The sequence below is a fragment of the Myiozetetes cayanensis genome, unplaced genomic scaffold (assembly GCF_022539395.1).
Source record: "Myiozetetes cayanensis isolate MyiCay16 unplaced genomic scaffold, myiCay2020 scf22, whole genome shotgun sequence".
In the NCBI taxonomy this organism is placed as follows: domain Eukaryota; kingdom Metazoa; phylum Chordata; class Aves; order Passeriformes; family Tyrannidae; genus Myiozetetes; species Myiozetetes cayanensis.
The window spans coordinates 11,464,631-11,483,948 of NW_026087434.1; the positions used below are offsets into that span (position 1 = coordinate 11,464,631).

The window sequence follows — 19,318 nt, forward strand, 5'->3', positions numbered from 1 at the left end:
AGACGCTGCTGTTTTCCCCTGAAAGAGCTGTAGAGAGCTGGGGATGAAATCCTGCCACTTCTCAATGGCTTACAAGACAAATTCAGACACCTGTGCTCCATTCCTTTCATTTACAACAAGTAGAGGATCTGCAAAGCATCCCTTTCCACTAAACACCTTTGATCTTCCAGTATGGAGAACAGCAACTGCCTTTTCCTTCTCAGAAAAGAAAAAAAACCTTCAGATTAAAGATGTTCTGGAACAAAAAAAAAGTGGATGCACAGCAGAAACCACCCCTTAATGAGAGAGCACAACAGTTTTGTGCCAGCCTATGCCAAGTCCAGCCAGATTCTTCCTGCCCACTGCAAGTGCCACCAGTTTCTCCACCAACATTTACCGAGCACTGACTGACACCTTGAAAAACTAAATTCATTAAAACCCAGTAGCTCCTGTCATTCTCATTAATAGCTAATAAACATGACCTACAGAAATTGCCTATGAAACAGAAAGCTGTTAAATGGGTAAAAGACTACACAAAGGCATTCATGCTCCTGTCATCCTTTCCTTCAAAATACATGTGACATTTGCATAGAGCATGCACAAAGTCAGCAAATATACTCCCAGCAGTTTAACAAGTGGTTTAAAGAGAAAACTACAATTAAAATACACTCTGGGGTAATTGAAGCAAACACCCTGTCACTATGTATCAGTCAACAGTATTTTTAATGGAAAATACTCAACATCAAAATCTGTCTTTGCTGTAAATCACTTTTGCCAGGAACAAATGGGGTTTGTTCTGTCAAAAGAATCTCCTTGAGTGCTTTCTTTGTAGCCCACTTCTTAATTCACCTGGTTAAACTCTACAGGTGAAAAAAGCCCCCAGCCCCTTTCAGCAGCTCTCCAGCCACGGCTCTGCCAGCAGGCAGGTTCCAGATCTGGCCCCCACAGCTCATCACAGGCTCCCCCAGTCCCTCCCAACAGGCTGAACTAGGCCCCCTCCCAGCTGCTCACTCTCCCAGCACCTCCCCTGTTAGCTTAAACTTCCTGCCAAGGACATTTCATCTTTACCTTCAAGGGTTTTAAACTATCAGAGGGCAGGATTAGCCTGGATAGGAGGAAGAACTGTTTAGCAGTGAGGGTGGTGAGGCCCTGGCACAGGTTGCCCAGAGAAGCTGTGGCTGCCCCATCCCTGGAAGTGTCCAAGGCCAGGTTGGACAGGGCTTGGAGCAACCTGGGATGGTGGGAGATGCCCCTGTCTATGGCAGGGGGTGGAAGGAGATGAAGTCCCTTCCAACCCATACTTTTCTATGATTCAATGACCAACTGCGGGCAACAGCCAACTGTTCCATGTCTTACCCAGATTTCCAAAGCAGCAAGGGCACCAGGCCAACAACCCCACAGTGTGTGAGCAGGCACTCACTCTTCTCCCTTAGTGAAACCTTCCCCGGAATAAAACTCGGGCAACGAACAACTTTGGGTGTCCAAATGAGGATGACCTACACTCAGACACACAACAGCAGCTGTTCCTGCAGAAACATGTTTTATTTCCATCATAACTCCTGGGGATGAAGATCTCCACTAGGCAACACTTCAGGAGCTTCCCAGCCTCAAAAGCATCGTGGGCACAACCCCGTATTTTCAGCTGCTCTGGTGTATCTTCTGCATTTTTAAGGCAAACTATGGTGCTCTGGTGGCAGCTCCTTTGTGGCAGAGGTACTAAAGTGTTGGTTTAGAGGGGTTTTTTAATGCCTTTTAGCCTCTTGCGCCTGACCTACCTGCCTGCCCACACTGTGAGGGGAGCTCACAGCACAGCAGGTGACGAACCACCAGCACACCACTGCTTGTGGGACAAACTAAGGATTACGGAGCTGGAAACACAAATTTTCACTCCAAAACTGCCAAGGTCATAAAATTACAGTGATGCTGGAGGGATTTTTGTCCCCTGCTCTCTGGAAGCCCCTCAGCAGCAGCCTGGCCCTGTGCTCCCAGCAGCTGTGCACTCTCCTGCCACCAGCAAAGCAGTTCCCATGTTTTCTTAAATTTTCAGATAGCCAACACAGTGAATTGAGCTGTCGCAAAGGATTCACTGGTTATTGGTGTTCAGCTGCCAAGCTCTGGAAAACCTCATTATTTTGCAAAACCTTCTGATGACAAAGCCTTTTTATTTCCTTTTTCATCCCCCTAAAATATAATTTATTCAGAATTTTTTGTTTTGTAGTAGACTTCAACCCCTCCATCACTTATGGACTGTCTATGCCTGATGGAAGATCCCAGTAACTCAGCTCCTGCAGAAGCATCTACAGTCTTCTTAACATGCCAGACAACTGGGAATTGGCAAAAAGACTGACACAAAAGCAAGCCATTGTCCTTACAAATATTAATCAATCTTCTTAGGCTGCCATAGTTCATATGAACCATTGGGTGCCAGCTGTTCCCAGCAAGACCCATTTCTAATTCAGGCTCACCTGCAGAGCCATTAACACAGCTCCCTCCCCCAGATGCCTCCAGGCCACAGCTCCCTGGGGCAGACATTTCCCTTCCACCTCTTTTCACATCTCAGTCACTGTCCTCTCCTGTATTCACCAGAAAGGTCTAAAAATCCAACTCCAATTCTGTCACTCAGCTCTAGCTTGCAAAAGAGGTTTGAAATTCTGCTTCAAACATCAAGTTTCCTAGATATCTGTACACCCTCAATAGCTTTCTTTTAGCTCAAAATAAATAGGTGCTTTCCAACCCTGTCCTAGGAGAGTAATTCTGACGTGCAGGCTCGCTCTGCACTGGAACACTGAAGCAAAGATCTTTCTTAGCTTTTCCAAAACAGAAAAGCATCAGTCTGTGAAAAGTTTCAGCCAATAAATGATTTTCTACATTCAATACCTTGGAAGAAATGTCTCTGAACAGCAGTCACAAAATATACTGAGATAAACCCCACAGATACCAAATGTTTAAAAACCATTACAGTTATCTCTCCAGATATTAAGAGTGCTGTAACAAATAAGCATAATGAATACAAACAAAAAAAAAACTTTATGTAAATTGAAAGAAATGTAGAGTCACATGATTTCTACAATTCAGATTTTAAAGAAAAACCCAAACAAAAATAAAAACCTAGAAAAAATCCATGCAGAGCCTTGGTTCCTAATACAGTTCCTACCTTACTGCAGCAGGGGTTTGACTAAACACCCGAGGCAATGACAGAAACTAGAGAGATGAACCCTCCAGAGCTCCCTGAGTCCCAGGGGCCACACACAACATGGGAGACTCTCACACCACCTCTGGGAATGAGGTCTCCGACCTCTTCATGTGCTGTCATCCCTCACAAAGGGGCAGGACAAGAAGGGACCCACAAGAGTATGTGGTGCCCATGCCACCCATGCTTGAGATTTGAGGTATTCACCTGTAAGTTGAGCCCCTTCACCCTCATCACCACGGAAAAGCACCTGGTCTTCACTCCACAGAACTTTTAACAAGTGCAAGTCAAACCCCAATGGCAGCAGCTAGTGTTGGTAGCAGTTTAGGAGGCAGCAATGCCCTGGGCTCCATCCACTCCAGCCATGGGCAGTGTCTCTGTACAGTGGCACGGTGCTGCTGTCGTGTCACAGGCAAAGCAGAAGCCACAAAGCCACCTCAACAATTGGTGACCTTTTCAGAAGTTTAAATTCAGCTCTTGGTGCACTAGCACTTTGAGAAGTTAGGGCTTCCTTGGAGCACCAGTAGTTGGTTAGTTGGAAGAAAAAGCAAATTCTCAGAACAAATTTATAAAAAATGAAGGATTAAGCTAAAAAAAGGCACAGCTTTCTTTGTGCTTTTTCACAGAAGTTTCTTTGAAAGTCTTAAGCAAAAGAGACCCAGTTCTCAGGCATTCGCTCAAAATCAAAGGAGAGCATCACTATTAAGAATATCCTTTTATGCTTCAATATCTACTCTAAAATCATAAATAAAATGGATCTTTTAGATTAAACTTTAGACTGTACTGCTTTGAGTAGAGAGCAATCCCATCATGTCAGGATCCAACATTTTATAAACCAACCTTTAGAGGTGGCACAGCTCAACACACCAGCAAGGGGACCAGCACCTTGAAGGAAAGGAGTGGACCAAGGTATCGTGTGGATTAACAAGTAACAAACTTTAAGACTGAAGAGCTTGTTTTGTCCCCAGAGAACTGAAGATTTGCAGTAAAGCTGCCCATGTTAAGCAGTACTTTAAAATGGATGGTCCAGCTGCTCATTTTGCGATTTCCCACAAAATCCCATCTCTCCAGCACTGCCACCCCAGCACAAGAGCAGAGCTTGGAAAGCGCAGCATTCCACATCTCCATCAGACTCCTGCCCAGAGCAGGGAAAACACAGGCAATGGCTTTTTGCAATATTTGCCCACAGGTGCTGCTAACAACAGTTCCCCTGTGCAACAGCAGCCTGGGCAAGCAGCACTGCCCACTGCCCCTCTGCCCAGAGCTGCCGCTCCCCCCTCGCCCCTGCCAGCAACAAACCCATGCTCACAGAACATCACAACGGTTTGGGTGGGAAGGGACCTTAAAGCCCATCTCATTCCACCCCCTTGCCATGGACAGGGACACCTTCCACCAGCCCAGGTTGCTCCAAGCCCCGTCCAACCTGGCCTTGGACATTTCCAGGGATCCAGGGGCAACCACAGCTTCTCTGGGCAACCTGTGCCAGGGCCTGCCCACCCTCACAGGGAAAAAATTGTTCCTAAGAATTTATTCCTAATCACACAAGGATCAAACCAAACAACCACCTGGGTACAGATCCGTTGCTTGACATAAGGGGTAGGTCAGGGTAAAGTTCCAGCTCCTTGAGCAGTGACAACAACCCAGCACTTGGGACAGGCAGGTGTGATCCAGCAGGCTCTGGTAGTGCAGGCACTAAAGCCACGTGCATGGGGAATTTGGTACTGTCACACTCTCAGAAAGCAGCAAGCTTGCTGTTTCTGACCTTTTTACTAGGGTAAATAACTAGAGACAAACAAAATTTCTCTGCTAAAGCACCATAGAGTCTCTCATCAAAATATCCCCAACTGCACTGGATTTTGAAAGTTCTTGGAAAAATGCTGAATGCTGCTGCAGAGGGTAGGAGGGCCCTCAGTACGGAAGGAGCCTATGAGTCTGCCCAGCTAATCCCCGTGGTCTCACACTGGGTAACAGAAGACTGTTGCAAAAATATCAGCCAGTAGCCCCAACTGGGATCCAGCTATCTTCTTCCCTTGCCCTTGTCCCCATTAACTCCTTCTCCCTCTGAGCTCCCAGGAAAGGGAATGCACCAGTCCTGCACACAAAAGCATCAAGGGTCCTCCTGGCTCCCGCAAGGTGTCTGAGCACCACAAAGAGAAGTTTTCCCCCTTTGCAGCCACCTGTGCAGAGCCCAAGGCCAGAGGCAGCTCTGCTGCCCACCTGCCCTGCAATGCCTTGGGTTACGATGCTGCAATTTCTCCACAACAGCAGGGCTCCCACTTTTTTGCTGAGAAGATGAGAGCTACATGACCCTATATCAGTGATGCAAGAGTCATCTCAGCTCGTGGCACCAGCACAGCTTGGGTCTGCTCCTGGTGCTGCTGCCCTTGGGGGAATCTGGGGAAGCTGAGGTATCAGCCTGGCCCTGCTGGTCATGTTTTCTGCTCTATGCAAGGCCATCAGTAAACTCCAGAGACAACAAGAACTTCAAAGTTATTTACAGTAACTTCCCATCAGCAGGAACGGAGCATCCATATGCTGCAAAGGAACAGAGGCTGGTTCTTTGCCTCGCCCAAGGAAGGAATACCATCGCACCCTGAAACAACTCTGGGAACAGGCTGCACAGAGGGAGCTGCATGTGCTTATTGAAGATGCCACACTAAAAGCTACACAGGTGTCATGAAATCACCACAGTCTGGCAACAGAAAGAACATCCACAGCTAATGAAATTGTCTCCTGAAAGCCAAGAGTCCAAACTGTTTTTAAAGATGAGCTTGATGTGCTTATGCATGGGGTAGAAAGTGGAGAAAAAATATGAAACTTCTGGCAGGATTTCCCCAGTACCCAGCTTGCCAGTTCCCCCTTCAGGGGGGAGTAAGAGCATTGGCTGGGCTCTGGCTGATCCCAGAAGAGTGTGTGTGCACATGTAGTGCAGACACAATTCTTTCACTGCATTTCTATCTGTGATTACTTTTCTTTTATTTTCAAAGCAACAGGCAAGAGTCTTTGTATTTCTTTGAGCTGTAACATGGAGCAGAGCACATCAAAGCCATAGTCATCTAATACAACTGCCACACTTGGGACTGAGGAAACCTTTCTTTCACCATCTACAGGTTACCATCGAATCATAGAATCATCAAGATTGGAAGAGACCTTTAAGATCATCAAGTCCCACCATCAATCCAGCACTGCAACTGTAACCCCTAAACCACTACACCACATCATGGAGTGCCACATCCAGACATCTCTTGAACACCTCCAGGGATGGTGACTCCACCACTTCCCTGGGCAACTATTCCAATGCCTGGCCACCCGAACAGTGAAAACATTTATTCTGATATCTAATCTGAATCTCCCCTGTCTCAGCTTGAGGCCATTCTCTCTGGTCCTCTCACTGGCAGAAGAGACCAACCCCCACCTCACTACAACCTCTTTTCAGGAGGAGCCTCCTCAAGACTAAACAAACCCAGCTCCCTCAGCCCTTCCTCATAAGACATGTCTTCTAAACCTTTCATAAGCCTTGTTGCTTTTGCTGGAATGTTCCAGTATCTCCATGTCCTTTTTAAAGTGAGGGGCCTTGTTTATCTGAAGCACTGAGCAAATGTACTTCACGGGAAGTTTTGGAAATCCCTTCTGGGGAGTGATGGGACCTGAAGTTTTGTTCACAGTTACCATTTCTGTGACATCCAAAGCACTGGGAATAGCCTCTGCATCACAAGCTGGAATTTTATGCTTTAACTGTAGGTAGAAACTTGGAGAAAAAGAAATATTGCTGTGAGGCTGCTGCAAATGCAGAGAATGCTGGAACCCACAGGAAATGGGGACACTTGGGTTAGCCATGCTGGGAACCATTCTGGGTGCAACCCCGACTGAGTAGTCACTTGCTTTCCTGGCACAGGGGTCAGTGCTCCTCCTGGGCAGTAAAGCAGCAGCAACTCCTGCCAGCTGGGATGAAGATGTCTCAGTTGTCCCCTTTACCAGCTCAACTACCATGGAGTAACCAGTGTGGACTGCAAAACCCACAACTCCTGAACACAGTGCCAGAAGGGACAGCAAGATGTATTATTACATCCTCAGTCTGTGCATCACTCACAGTGTGGGTTGTTGAAGAACGTCCTCACAGAGCGTTATCTGTGTTTGGTTTAGGTCTCAAAGACTCAGGACATACCAGCACAGGATTATTCTGAGAACACGAACACTGTGCAGTCTGAGCTCTGCTGCTACAGTATCACTCAGATTTGAGAGGGAACCCAACACAAACCTTCCCAGAAAGCTCCTGTTTACTAAATGGAAATCACACTGTGGACAAGCAGGTCCTGGACGGTGTCCCACGTGCTGGGAGAGCAGCACAGTGCCCTGGCACAGGGCAGGGTGCAGCTCAGACCTTTGGCAGCTCAGTGATGAAGCAGGTTCCCTGCTGCCAGTTCAGTTCCAGGCTCCTGTTCAAGTCATCCCTGACTAAGGCCTGTCTATATTAAAGCAAATGACCAGCACAGAAGTGTTCCAGGGCTTTGCTGAAATAAACCCTGCATTCACACATTCTTCATCTACCCTATTTCTGGGGGGCAGGAAAAACCAGACATATTGACAAATCAGACTTGGAGTTTCTTCAAGTCACAGAAGATCCCAAATCATGTCCCTGATGGGGAAGCCAGGCAAGCCCACCCGCACAACCACACAGACGTGGGACCGACTCCCAGCACTCCTGTCTCAACTTTTGCCACTTGGTGAGAAGAACCTTCTCCCGTTTGCTCAGCTGCAATCCTCATCAGCAGGATCAGCAGAGATAAACCCATGGGAACAGGCCAGAGAGTAAATTCTTGCTGCCAGCCCAGAGGATATCTAGCACGAGTACACAGTGGTAATGCTTCTGAGGAAGAGTATCTGGCCACCACTCTGGCAAAACCAGCTAGGGGGATAAGCTCCAGGATATTACTCCAATTCTCCTCAAAAAGAAAAAAAATTTCATTAGAAATATATTTTAAAATAGATTTTAGATTTCCAGGAGAACGCTGGCAGGCTTGTTCAGATATTCCACAACATGTGGTCCCAGAGCAGAAAGAGCTCAGCTGCCAAGCTGCTGCCTAAAGCAGCACATCTCCAAGCCTTTACATCCAACCCTTTCTTCTTCCAACAGAAGTCCCAGCTCATTCACAATTCTTTAATGTAAACTTGCATGCAAACTTACACCACAGCATCACACTTCCTAGTGACAACAGCTGGGCTATATTAGATCTAAGAGCAGAGAGGTGACCTCTACTTTTCCCCAAATCACAAAGGAAACCAGCTTTAAAACACTCCAGTTTCCACGTGCTGACTGATCTCACTAACCCAAGGCAAAAAGGACTTTGGAGAATGGACCAAATCTCCCCAGCTCTGGGCCACAAGTCTTGGCCAGCATTATACAGAGCCATCCTGACCATCCTCCCCCTTCCTCCCCTCTGTCTGTCCAGGTTTCTGAGTGGGACAAGAGGAAAGAAGAGGACATCAAAGGTAAGATGAATTTTCCAGTGTTTGACACAAGCCCAAGTCCTGAATTGACACCATTCAGGAGGGGAACTGGTCTTACAGGAAAACTCAGACATGGTCCCATCGCTCCCCAGAAGGGATTTCCAAATGCAATGCTTTTATCTTGGTCCACAACCCCTCCCAGGTCAAACAACACAGCCATATGTTTTTAAGGGAAACTGTTTTATCTCTGTCCACAAACCTCTTCAAAGCACAAACACTTTGCTCTCTGGTCCAAAAGCAAAGTGATGGCTAATTCAGTTCAGAGAATCAGGTCCAAAGCAAACCATACAACCCTTCTGGTCCACAGAAAAAAATAAGCCTAGACAAAAACAGATAAACTCCCATTCAGCTCAGCTGTCTGCTCCCAACAGCTGTCCTCCTTACGCCACAGGGCATCTCCTGAAGCACCTCAGAAAGATCAGATAAATTATTCAAAACATAGACTAATCCTGGCGCTTGGACTCTTTGTTTGCTCCAGCACCAGCAGAGCTGTCTGCTTCCTGGAGGGCTGGCCCCACCTCCGGTAAAGGGCAAACACAGAGGCTTCGATTTGCACAAGAGGAAATCAATTTAGCAGCTAATAAATACACAATTTGTGCAATATAGATACTCACTTTTCCCTTGATGCTCATGCAGAAGTTAATGGGCTGTACCCTGCTAAGCAGTCACCGCACTCTCCACGTGCACAGCAGCTCTGCCCACCCGAGAGGAGAGCCGGGAGAGGGACAGGCATCAGATGCTTGGCAATACCCTGTATTTACTCCTCACTAACAGCAATTAGCAGAGATCCAGCCACGGAGGGCTACAGCCTGAGGAGTCAAGGTCACACATTTTGGAAGATGCTCTGCAGCATCACATGATGCTCCTGACGCAAATCCAGGCCAACAGTATCTCACAGACCCCATGCAGGATCTGTGCTAGCCTGGAGCAGGCACTCAGCAGGGCTGCAGAGAGCTCCAGTGGGACTGTGTTTGCCAAGTCTGATCTCTGAAATAGTCACAGACCATGCACAGGAACTGAAACAAACCTATGGCATCTGATAAAAATCACAGTTGCACCTTTCCACCTAACCATAAGGAGGCACAGACATGTTGTACCACAGGACTAATTTTGAAGAAACGGCCACCTAAGCAGACCAAAAAACACACATTATGGGGATCTTCAAGATCTAAAGCTTCCCCTGAAACAAAAGAAATCCCAGTAAGATTGCAGATGCCCATAAGAACCAGATGAATCTAACCTAAAATAAAGTGGAGTGGAAAGTTTAGAACCAAAGTCAGTGCCACAGCCTGTTCAGAACAATGACTCCTGAATGTTCAGGCTGACACAAAGTTTTACTGCTGTGGCTGAGGCAGAGCAAGTTCTCAATTCTCCCTGCCTCCCTTATCATCATTGTATTTGGCTGCCAAAGTTTATCAGTCTTCTTTCAAATCCTTTGGCTTAAAACACTTCCCTGCTGTCCTCTGGGTGCTCTGGGTTTACCCCACTAAATCACAGGAAGTTCAAGTCCCTCCTGCTGCAAATCTCCCTGTAGTCTATCCTTCCCTTCAACTTCAGGAAGGGTCTCGGGAAAAAGACCAATTCACTAAGGCACAGTTCCCAAGAGGTAAAACCACTGGGATTAAAAGCAAGAAGGAAGCTAATGAGCCCCAATAGGTGCTCTTCTACCTGTAAAGGTCAATGTACACCAGAGAGCTGCTTCTTGCACTCACAGCTTCTCAGCCCAATGCAACTGGGGAAATCTGCTTCATCCCTGACAGGGAAAAACACACACAAAAAAACCCCCAAAACCAAACAAAGAACCAGAAGCCAGATGAATTACTCAAGCCCACCCCCACACAAAAGATTGAAAAACAGCATCTGGGGAGGCCACACAATGATTTTGGCAGCAGCACAGCAGCTCCTCAGCGAGTCAGAAGCATCAGGCTGTCCTGGGCAGTGCACACCTCTGCCCTGCCAGCAACGCCAGCTATGAGGGCTGGCTGACACAGCATCAACACCCAAGGGAGCCTGCAAGGGGACCAACCGACAGGCTTAGCTCAGCTTAACAGGTACAGGGTTTAGGATGAGCATACACCCCTATGCCATACCGGCACGGTTTGACAAGTGATGTTCTCCATCTGCCTCCAGGAGCGTGGGTTTCCTCCCTCCTGCCACCCCCAGCAGCATCTGGGGGTTCTTCCCCCTGCCCACTCTGCAGCTCAGGGAGCTGTGCCCCTGTGAGGAGAAGGCAGGTCCTGAGCTGGGACTGGGGACAAACACGGCCTCAAGGAGGGAGATGCCTTCAAGGTGATCAGAGGGGCTGCCTGTTAAAAATGTATGTTTGCAAAAGGAACCTCTGTACCAGCACTTGCAGTCAGTTCAAATCCGGTACCACCCCTTCGAGAGCTGCCACACCACACACGGTGTCACCTGCAGTGGAAGTTTTCCAAGCATCTTGTACACAGTTTGTGTAAGTCCACCCAGCAAACCTCAGCAAGAGACCTGTAACAAAGATAACTTGTCCAACAACTCAGCAGTAGTACAAGGAGGTGGGGTGGGAGTAGAAATTAGGGTGCAGACTCACAGTAAAAATTACTTTGTCTTGTTCAGACAATCAGAAGAACCACTAGTGAAAACCAGAGAGAAGGGCTCCAAGGCTGCGTGAGTCCTTCCTGCCATCCCAGGAGAATGAGATGAAACCCACTCTCCTTGCAATTTCATGCTTTATGGACAATGACTTAACCCCTAGGCACCTTCAGGATAACTCAGAGCACTTCTCATTGATTTTGATAATCAAATATTTCAATATTTTAAAAGCCCATGAACACCCAAGTGAGGGGTGGGCCTCACACTCGTGTTCAGACACCCTCCAAACACAAGTGCTGGTGTCACCAAAAGGGTGTGTGCAGATGGAGGCATAACAAACATGCAATAGCTGTTCCACTCTTAGTTCAGCATCCAAGTTATCTATAAGCTGAGCTGAAGAAACACAGGTGAAGTGTCTCTCACCAAAGATTTACCATGAGTAACTCGTACATATTAACTAATGCAGCTGTAGCAACACACCTTTCTGAAAGGAAGACCTTTTTCCCTGCTCAACGGGCACTGCACTATCATTTAACCACGACTCACACATCCCTTCTGCAATCAAACAAGTTCACAACATGAAAAGAAACCTGAGTACCCAGAAGACAGACAAAAGCCCTTTGCAGGGAATGCCAGCAGCCAGGAATAACACCGTGCAAGCTTCACATTACTGAGGGCATTGGCCAAGGGAGCAGCAGAGGAAGAGTACAGGGAGAACCAAAAAACAGAAGCTGACCAGACCTATATAAAAACAGCTTAAAAATTAATAACTACTGGACCAATTGACCTAAAGACACAGATTCTTTTGAACTGGTGTCATTAGAGGGACTCGATTTCTCATTCCAGAAGAGATGTTACAGCCCAACAACCATAAATGACCAGGATCAACACAGGAATCCCCAAAACATTTTTTCATCTCTCCAAAGCCAGCAGACAGACTGTACAATAATAATAGTAATCCATCCTGACCAGAACATCCATGAAAAAGCCCGTACCCCAAGGTGACACCTCCTGAACAACAATGAAAAGGTTCAGCCCCAAAATCAGGCAGGTTCTCCTCTGCCTGCTGCTGCAGCACAGCATTCCCTACCTCCTTGAGTGGATGCTACTGTCTCAACAGGTGCAACAAGGCAAGGCAAGGGCAACACTCACATCCACATCTAAGGAGGTATTTGAGTACAATGCAGCCCATTTTAAATAAGGTACATGAGAGCTGGGAACATCAATCACCAGCACCCTCCCAAAGCTGGTCCAGATCAGTGCACTCCAGTCTTTATGAGAGAATGCCAGAAGCATCACATCCATTCAGAGATTTTAATTTCTTTAAACATCACTTCAGTGAAGCCTGGATGGACGTTTCCCGCAGGTTCCTACCCCATGAGGCAGAGTACAACACAAACACCCCTCTTCTCCTCGTGCAGTTTTCCTCTCCAGTCTCCACAGGCTAGAGCAGCTCCTCCTCCATTGGGAAGCAGACCTCCCCTTTTAGTGTCACGTAAAATCTTATCAAGCCTAAATCCAACAGAAGACACCTGACTTCAAAACAGTGATCACAAACGTCCCAGCTGTACGACACTAACGAGGTGCTTGTGTGTGTTTGATACACGCAGAGCTTCATGTGGTTCCACGAGATTCCTGTAAGCAATGCTTCACTGCATAAACACTAATTTAACTGGGGGGACTCCTCAACAACATCAATTTGAGAAAGTACACATCTTGATGCTGTTTTGCTTCCACTCAAAACTCATCTTTCTCTTGCAGAATGACCCTCATTTTGATGGGCAACAGTGTGACTTCCACACCTCTTGGCTTCCTCAAATCAGCATAAAATAACTGAAAAGGCTTCCCAGGTCTGAGGAGAATAACTAGTTCTTCTGGGCTCCCCTTTATCAAGAAAACAGACAGATCAAGAGTATCAGTTAAACCAAAATGGAAAGCCAAAATGCCAAACATATGCTCTCATGTCAATACAGTCCTGCACGTGCAGGTGTACGCCAAGACTCAAACATAAAGCAGACATAGCCCCAGGATCCATACAGGAATAAACTGGGGGCAAAAATATACTGAAATACATTGGTTTGCTCACCACACAGCTATCTTTACCTTCCATAACAAATGCAAACGTGTCCACATAGACACACACCCAACCATCTGCCAGTGTCAGCCTGCACCAGTGCCGTCTGCTAACACATAGGGGTTTGATAATTCCACTGAGGGCAAAAGGAAGTGCAGGCACCCTCTGATTGTATTCAATCAGTTCCCATCTGCTGAAGACACAACTCACTTGGCATATATTAGCATAAGAATGGGTAATTAATACACAGGGACAGATAATGCTTATTTTACTACCTACTGAAGACAGGGGTTAATTCTTCCCTCCAGTCCCCTCTTTTCTTATCTTGTTCTTTTCCATCTTCCTTGTTTTCATATCTACGTCACACATTTCATTTTACCTGGCCATCCATACACTGCTTCACACCTAACCTGCTGCTCCTTCACAACTCCTGCACCTTCCCACCGACTTCTTGCTCCCCAAATTCCCCTCTGAGGTTCCCTGCCCTGTTTACATTGCTGACTCCTCTCACTTTCTCCACCCACCGTGCCCCTCTGCTCAGAGAGGCAAGTCCCCCTGCCAACCTTTTGACAGTGCCCACTCCGTATCCCAGCAGATCGAGTATCTCACTCCTCTCCTCCTGCCAGACCTGGGTCCACCTTCTGCCCTGGGGAGGGGAGCTGTTCCAGTCACTCAGTGTACTCACCAAGGCAGCCCCACAGCAGAGGAGGACACAGGAATCATCTCTTACTGAAGTCCTGTACCAAGGATCGCTCCAGTCATAACGATGCCCACAAATGGTTTCAAGAAATGCTCTGCTTCCCCCAGCACTGCTGCAGGAGCCATAACCACCCCACTGCACAGTTACACACCCACAGCAAACCCACCTGACTGGGGGACTGACAAAGTCCATCGCAGTGCTCACCAATTCCATCACTCACCAAACACAAACAACTCCCAAGCCTTAAAAAGCCTCCCAGCAGCTCTTTTCCACCAGGAAGAGAAAGGTACAGGGCAGAGCTTCCTCATAAACAGGCAGAAACTGATCACCCAACTCCAGTTAAGTCACTGATGTCCTGAATGGCACCCAAGGGTGAGACGGGGAATCCAGTTCATCTCCTCATGCACTCAGATACCTCTTGGCAACCTCCCTGCCCAGGCTCCTTGCCTCATATCCACAGAAGACTCTCTCACCAGAGAAAGACCTTCTCTGATTTTTCCTAAAATTAGAAAGGTTATGGCTGAAGTCAGGTATAGAGGGCAAAGACATCAAGGAGGGGACAGGCAGGACCACAAACACCTGTGAAGGGAACTGAGAATGCCAAATCCCAGCTGAATGGGTCAGAAATTCCCACCCAACACAACTGAGCCATCATGTACACTCTGAGAAGTACATATACAGTAGTTCTGCTGGGCTTTTGAGAGACAGCAGAGATACCATGCAGCAAGGATCTGGAGAAGTCCCACTTGCCTCTAGTCCTCCCCAATGCAGGAGTTGAGTCCATAACAGCTCCTATTTAGCACTGGAGTTAGGACAAGTGACTCCACAAGTTGTAATTAGAATGAAAATTCTCCCTATGCCTTGAAATTAATTACATTTTTAAATTTCATATCATCATTCTTCACATGATCATTTTCTTTATAATGTGAGCAGTAAAGACTATTACTAATTTTGGCAATGAGAGAAACACTAAATTACAGTTTGAGTGTTGTTTTTTTCTTAAATAACTCTCAAAGCATTGTATCTACTTCCCACAGAATCTGTTTTCTCCCTAAAACATCCGGGACATCAAATATTCAGAACTGTTCCCAAACTTTAACATTACACAAGTAAGAAGGACAACAACTCTTTGCACCAGCAGCCACCAGCACACAGACTCCAGTGTGCACTCAAAAAACATTTAAAAAATTATGGATTAGGATCTATTTTAACACTTAGAATTCCAGCTCTCCTCTGTCTCTCAGTGCGCCTTGAACTGCACTGGCCGGCAAACCCTTCGGGAAGAAACGAAGCTCCAGGTCCTTTGGCATGAGCAGTTAACGCAGCCAAGAGAAGACATGAGCATGAAGCTGGGGCACACAGAACACTAAGGGTAAGAAGACCTGAAGCAATCTCATCCTTGATCATGAGGCCTGAGGACCATGGCTGCACTGTGAGCCCAGTACGAGGACAGCACAGTGTCCCCTCATCTCCACATGGAGGACTTTAGCCTGTGTGCATCAAAAATGCTGAAGGATATCAGATTAAAAACAAAACAAGGTGGCCTGTAGAGACCTTTTGGCTCCACTGCCCTAGCCCCAGACATCAGTGCCTCATGGGGGGGCACCGCCCACAGCCTCTGTGAGGACCCACCACCCTCCAACTACACCCCAGCCCCTGCACACCCTGACAGCAGATCCCCCTTAGGAAACTGCCAGCCCTCACAGCAAAACAGAAGCCCCTGCAAGAGTCTCTCACCTTAGTTCAGCTTGCCCAAGCACATGTCCTGTGGGCAGGCTCTCCAAATGCAACAGATTGCTGTCCAGAGCACTGCCACAGCTCCTTGGCGTGGGAGTTGTCCCACCCTCTCCCGCTCCCAACGTCTCTCACAGCACCAGTTGCATGAGCCAGGTCGGAGTGTTTCTGGCTGAAAATTAACTGAGCAAACCCTTTTTTTTTAAATATAATTACTCGTTTCCAGCTTAATGACTTCCCTGCTCCACCTCGTCATGCTGTTTAAGCCAATTAAATCAACACTGACGCAGTCCTACCTACTCTTCTCCCCACCCAGCAATGCATTCCTGCACCTCCCCTGCTCCCGTGTCTGCCCAGCCCCACTACAAGCACACACTGGGCATCTCAACTGCAGAACACTCGACACTTTTAGGGGCTTTGCTTTATTCGGGTCAGCTTGCCTTGGCATCAGCAAGGACATGCGCCATGGGCAAGGCCACAGAGCACCTCAGAGGGCAGCCACACCTGCCCCAGCAGCCTGCAGACCACCTGCAGGATGTCCAGCGCCTTCCCATCCCACCCACAACCCACAATGGCATAGCAGCAGAGGGATCTCTGTCCTTCTGGGACAGAGTTTCTTGCATGTTCCAAGAACCATCACCAGGACAGCGACCTGCTGCTCCAGAGCGCTCCCAGGATCCTACACTCCAGTCCTCCCAGGCACCTAAACACTCATCTGTTGCCTTAGGAAAAACCACCCCAACACTGGCCTTCACTTGGGTACCACCACACTGGCCCACTGTCAATATTTGAACAGCCACTTAGACCAGATACAACAGAACCCACTGCCCTTCCTCCACCTGGAGAGAGGGTGCAGATGATACACCACCACAAGCTCACAGGGCATCGCAGACTCTGAGATCACAGTGCAAATCCAACCAGAGCCCTGCAGACACAGGGAATTCAGAGGAACGACTCATATAAGAAAAATGGGTCAAGTGGAAATACAAGGGGCAACAAGGAGGGTTGTAACTACCCTGCAACAAGGGGAGTTCTTATTTAGTCACAACAGCTTTGGTCAAGTTTTTAACGTGCATTTAATTCACAAGGTCTGAGATTCTGTTTTTTGAAAGGTGGGTACTACTACCTTGACAAGGCCCAGTGGGTACCCAATCCTTCGCCCAGGAAAAGCTACAAACCGCCAAAATTCACCTTTTTATTCCACATATACTAAACTCTTCAGTTTAATCATCAGTTCTCTGCCCAAACAAGTCCCCATCAGTTTCAGCACAGCCCGTCCTAGGGAGAACAGAATATGGACTATAGCAAACAACTGTGACAATTATTATTTGCTGACAGTACCTGCACCTCTGTCACAAAGAGAGCAACCTTTCCTTCTTCCTGTTCCAAAAACAGGTCAAACAGCTTTTTAGTATTACCATTACTGTATTTAATTTGAAAAAAACCAAACCAGCACTGTGCCACTTCAGCCTAACAAGGATTAAAATGTTGCTCAAGCAGAAAGTATTTTCCAGCGATCTAACTTTAAAGGAGAAACTCAAAAGGTACTTGCCGAGGCCTTTCCAAAAAAATAAATATCCACCGTTTTTGCAAGGCTGCTCAACCATCAACAAGTGCCGGTGGGAACCAACATGACCCTGCTGCAGCACTGTAAATTCCCATCCGAACGGAACAAAACTGAACCGCAAGTTCATGCTGGGCTGATTTTACTTAAACCTCTGTCTTGAGGAGAGCACACTCCGGAGGCGCTGGCCGGGCAGAGCCGTCCCGCCGCAGCCCCGGCCCGGCCGCCCCGCCAGGCTCGGCGGGCACAGCCCCGGGACGCTGCAGCTGCTCCCGCGGGGCCCCGGAGCGGCCGCGGGTCCGAGCACGGCCAGGAGAGGCCTTTGTGCGGCGGCGGGGCCGAGCTCGGGGCAGGCCCCGGCGGGCAGGGCCAGGGCCGCGCTTCCTCCCGCCGAGCGCGCCGGGCGCGGCCGGGCCGGAGCGGGGCCGGGCCGGAGCGGGGCCGCCGGGGCCGGAGCGGGGCCACTGTGGCCGGGCCGGGGCTCCCCGCGGGCAGCGCCGCCCCAGAGCCGCGGCCCGGCGCGGGGGGCGCGGGCGGCAGCGCCAGGGGCTCTCCGCGGCCCGGGCAGGGCGAGCCCCGCGGCGTGCCCGGCCCGGCCCGGCCCAGCGCTGCCCGGGCCGGCGGTGCTTACCCTGCATGCTGCTGCTGCTGCCGCTGCCGGCGGCGCCCGGCCCGGGCCCGCTCCCGCTCCCGCCGGAGCCGCCGCTGGGGCTGGGAGTCGCCATTGTGCGCGGAGCGGGAGCGGCGGCGGCGGCGCTGCGCAGGGCCCTCCCCGGCAGGGCAGGACACACGGCCCGCCGCCCGTCCGCCCCCGGCTGGGGCCGCCAAACCCCTCCCCGCCGGGCCCCGCGCCTGCGGCACCGCTGCGGCGGGGCGGGGGCACCCCCGGGCCCGCTCGGCCGGCCCCGCTCCGCTCCTGCTGCCCCGGCCCAGGGGCACCGCCCGCAGCCGCTGCGGGGACCCCGCACGGCCGGGCCCGCAGCCCCCGGGCCGGGCGAGCCCGGCCATCTGCGCTCCTGTCCCCCGGGCCCGGAGAGGCCCGTGGGGGGCGGCGGTCGGCTCGAGACGCTTTATGGTATTTCTCATCTTCTCCCTAGGGCTGGGAATTCTCTCACTTGCAAACTTCTTCTTACTCCCCCGAGACTACAAGGCACGACTCCCTCCTGTGCTTTCCATGACACTCCGGGCATTATCCCCCTTCCTGCCACCATCAGCCTCCCCCTTCTTCTCTCTCCAACTTTGGCCACTGCTGTTCATTCCACCACATGGTTTCTGACCCGTCCTCTTAACTCCAGCAAACCTACAGTCCTAGTCGTGGGGACAGCACGTGCTGGGAATTAGAGCAAGGGAATGGTTTCCCCAGAACCATGAGCTCTTTCCAGGTCTCTGCATGACATGGGCAGGAGTCCCTGTGTCTTCATAACAAAAATTATGCTGACCCCCTTATGAATGCTAAAGAAAGAGCTGGGTCTCCAAGTGTTGGACAGAAGCGTGAGGACTTTTTCCCTGCTCGTCCACTGCCCAGGCCACCATGGAGATGATAACACACACTGGAAGTGCCTCCAGGAGCTGCCAACCATCACCCTTTGTGCAAGTGCAATTGAGAAAGAGCTGCCCCCTTCCCCCTGGCCTTCATTTTTCCATCTTCCTCCCCCACCACAGCTCATATTGATTTATCTTACCAAGATTTTTCTTTCCTCATATTCTTTGAACTTGGGAAAACCTCTCCCATGCTAGAATCTTCTGGTTTCCCTGCTCAGCTGTGTGTGGGGTCAGAGAGACAGGCTGGAGTAGTCTCTGGGGCACAGGAGGAGCTCGGCCTTCTGCCCAAACCCATGTCACTTTGTGCTAAGCTCACCTTTGTCAGGAAGCAGAGGAGGTCAGAGCTGATCCTGACCATCTCCCTGTTTCTGCCCCCAGCTCCTGCTAGTCCAAATTACCTCCCTCCCTATCAGGGATGCAGCTTCCCTTTGCTTTGGGGAACACCATCACCCTGCTCAC

At 49.3% G+C, this 19,318-nt stretch overlaps 1 protein-coding gene across 2 annotated transcripts in view; it reads right to left on the bottom strand.

Annotated features, from left to right (window-relative positions):
• The window catches only part of MAP2K4 (mitogen-activated protein kinase kinase 4), an 89,840-nt gene extending 71,693 nt beyond the window's left edge, over nucleotides 1–18,147 (bottom strand). For both annotated transcript variants that reach the window (XM_050319548.1, XM_050319547.1), the window contains exon 1: nucleotides 17,949–18,147. In XM_050319548.1, coding sequence (XP_050175505.1) covers nucleotides 17,949–18,042 — 94 coding nt within the window. In that variant the 5' untranslated portion in view covers nucleotides 18,043–18,147. The remainder of the gene's footprint in view (nucleotides 1–17,948) is intronic.
• Between the last annotated feature and the right edge of the window lie 1,171 nt (nucleotides 18,148–19,318).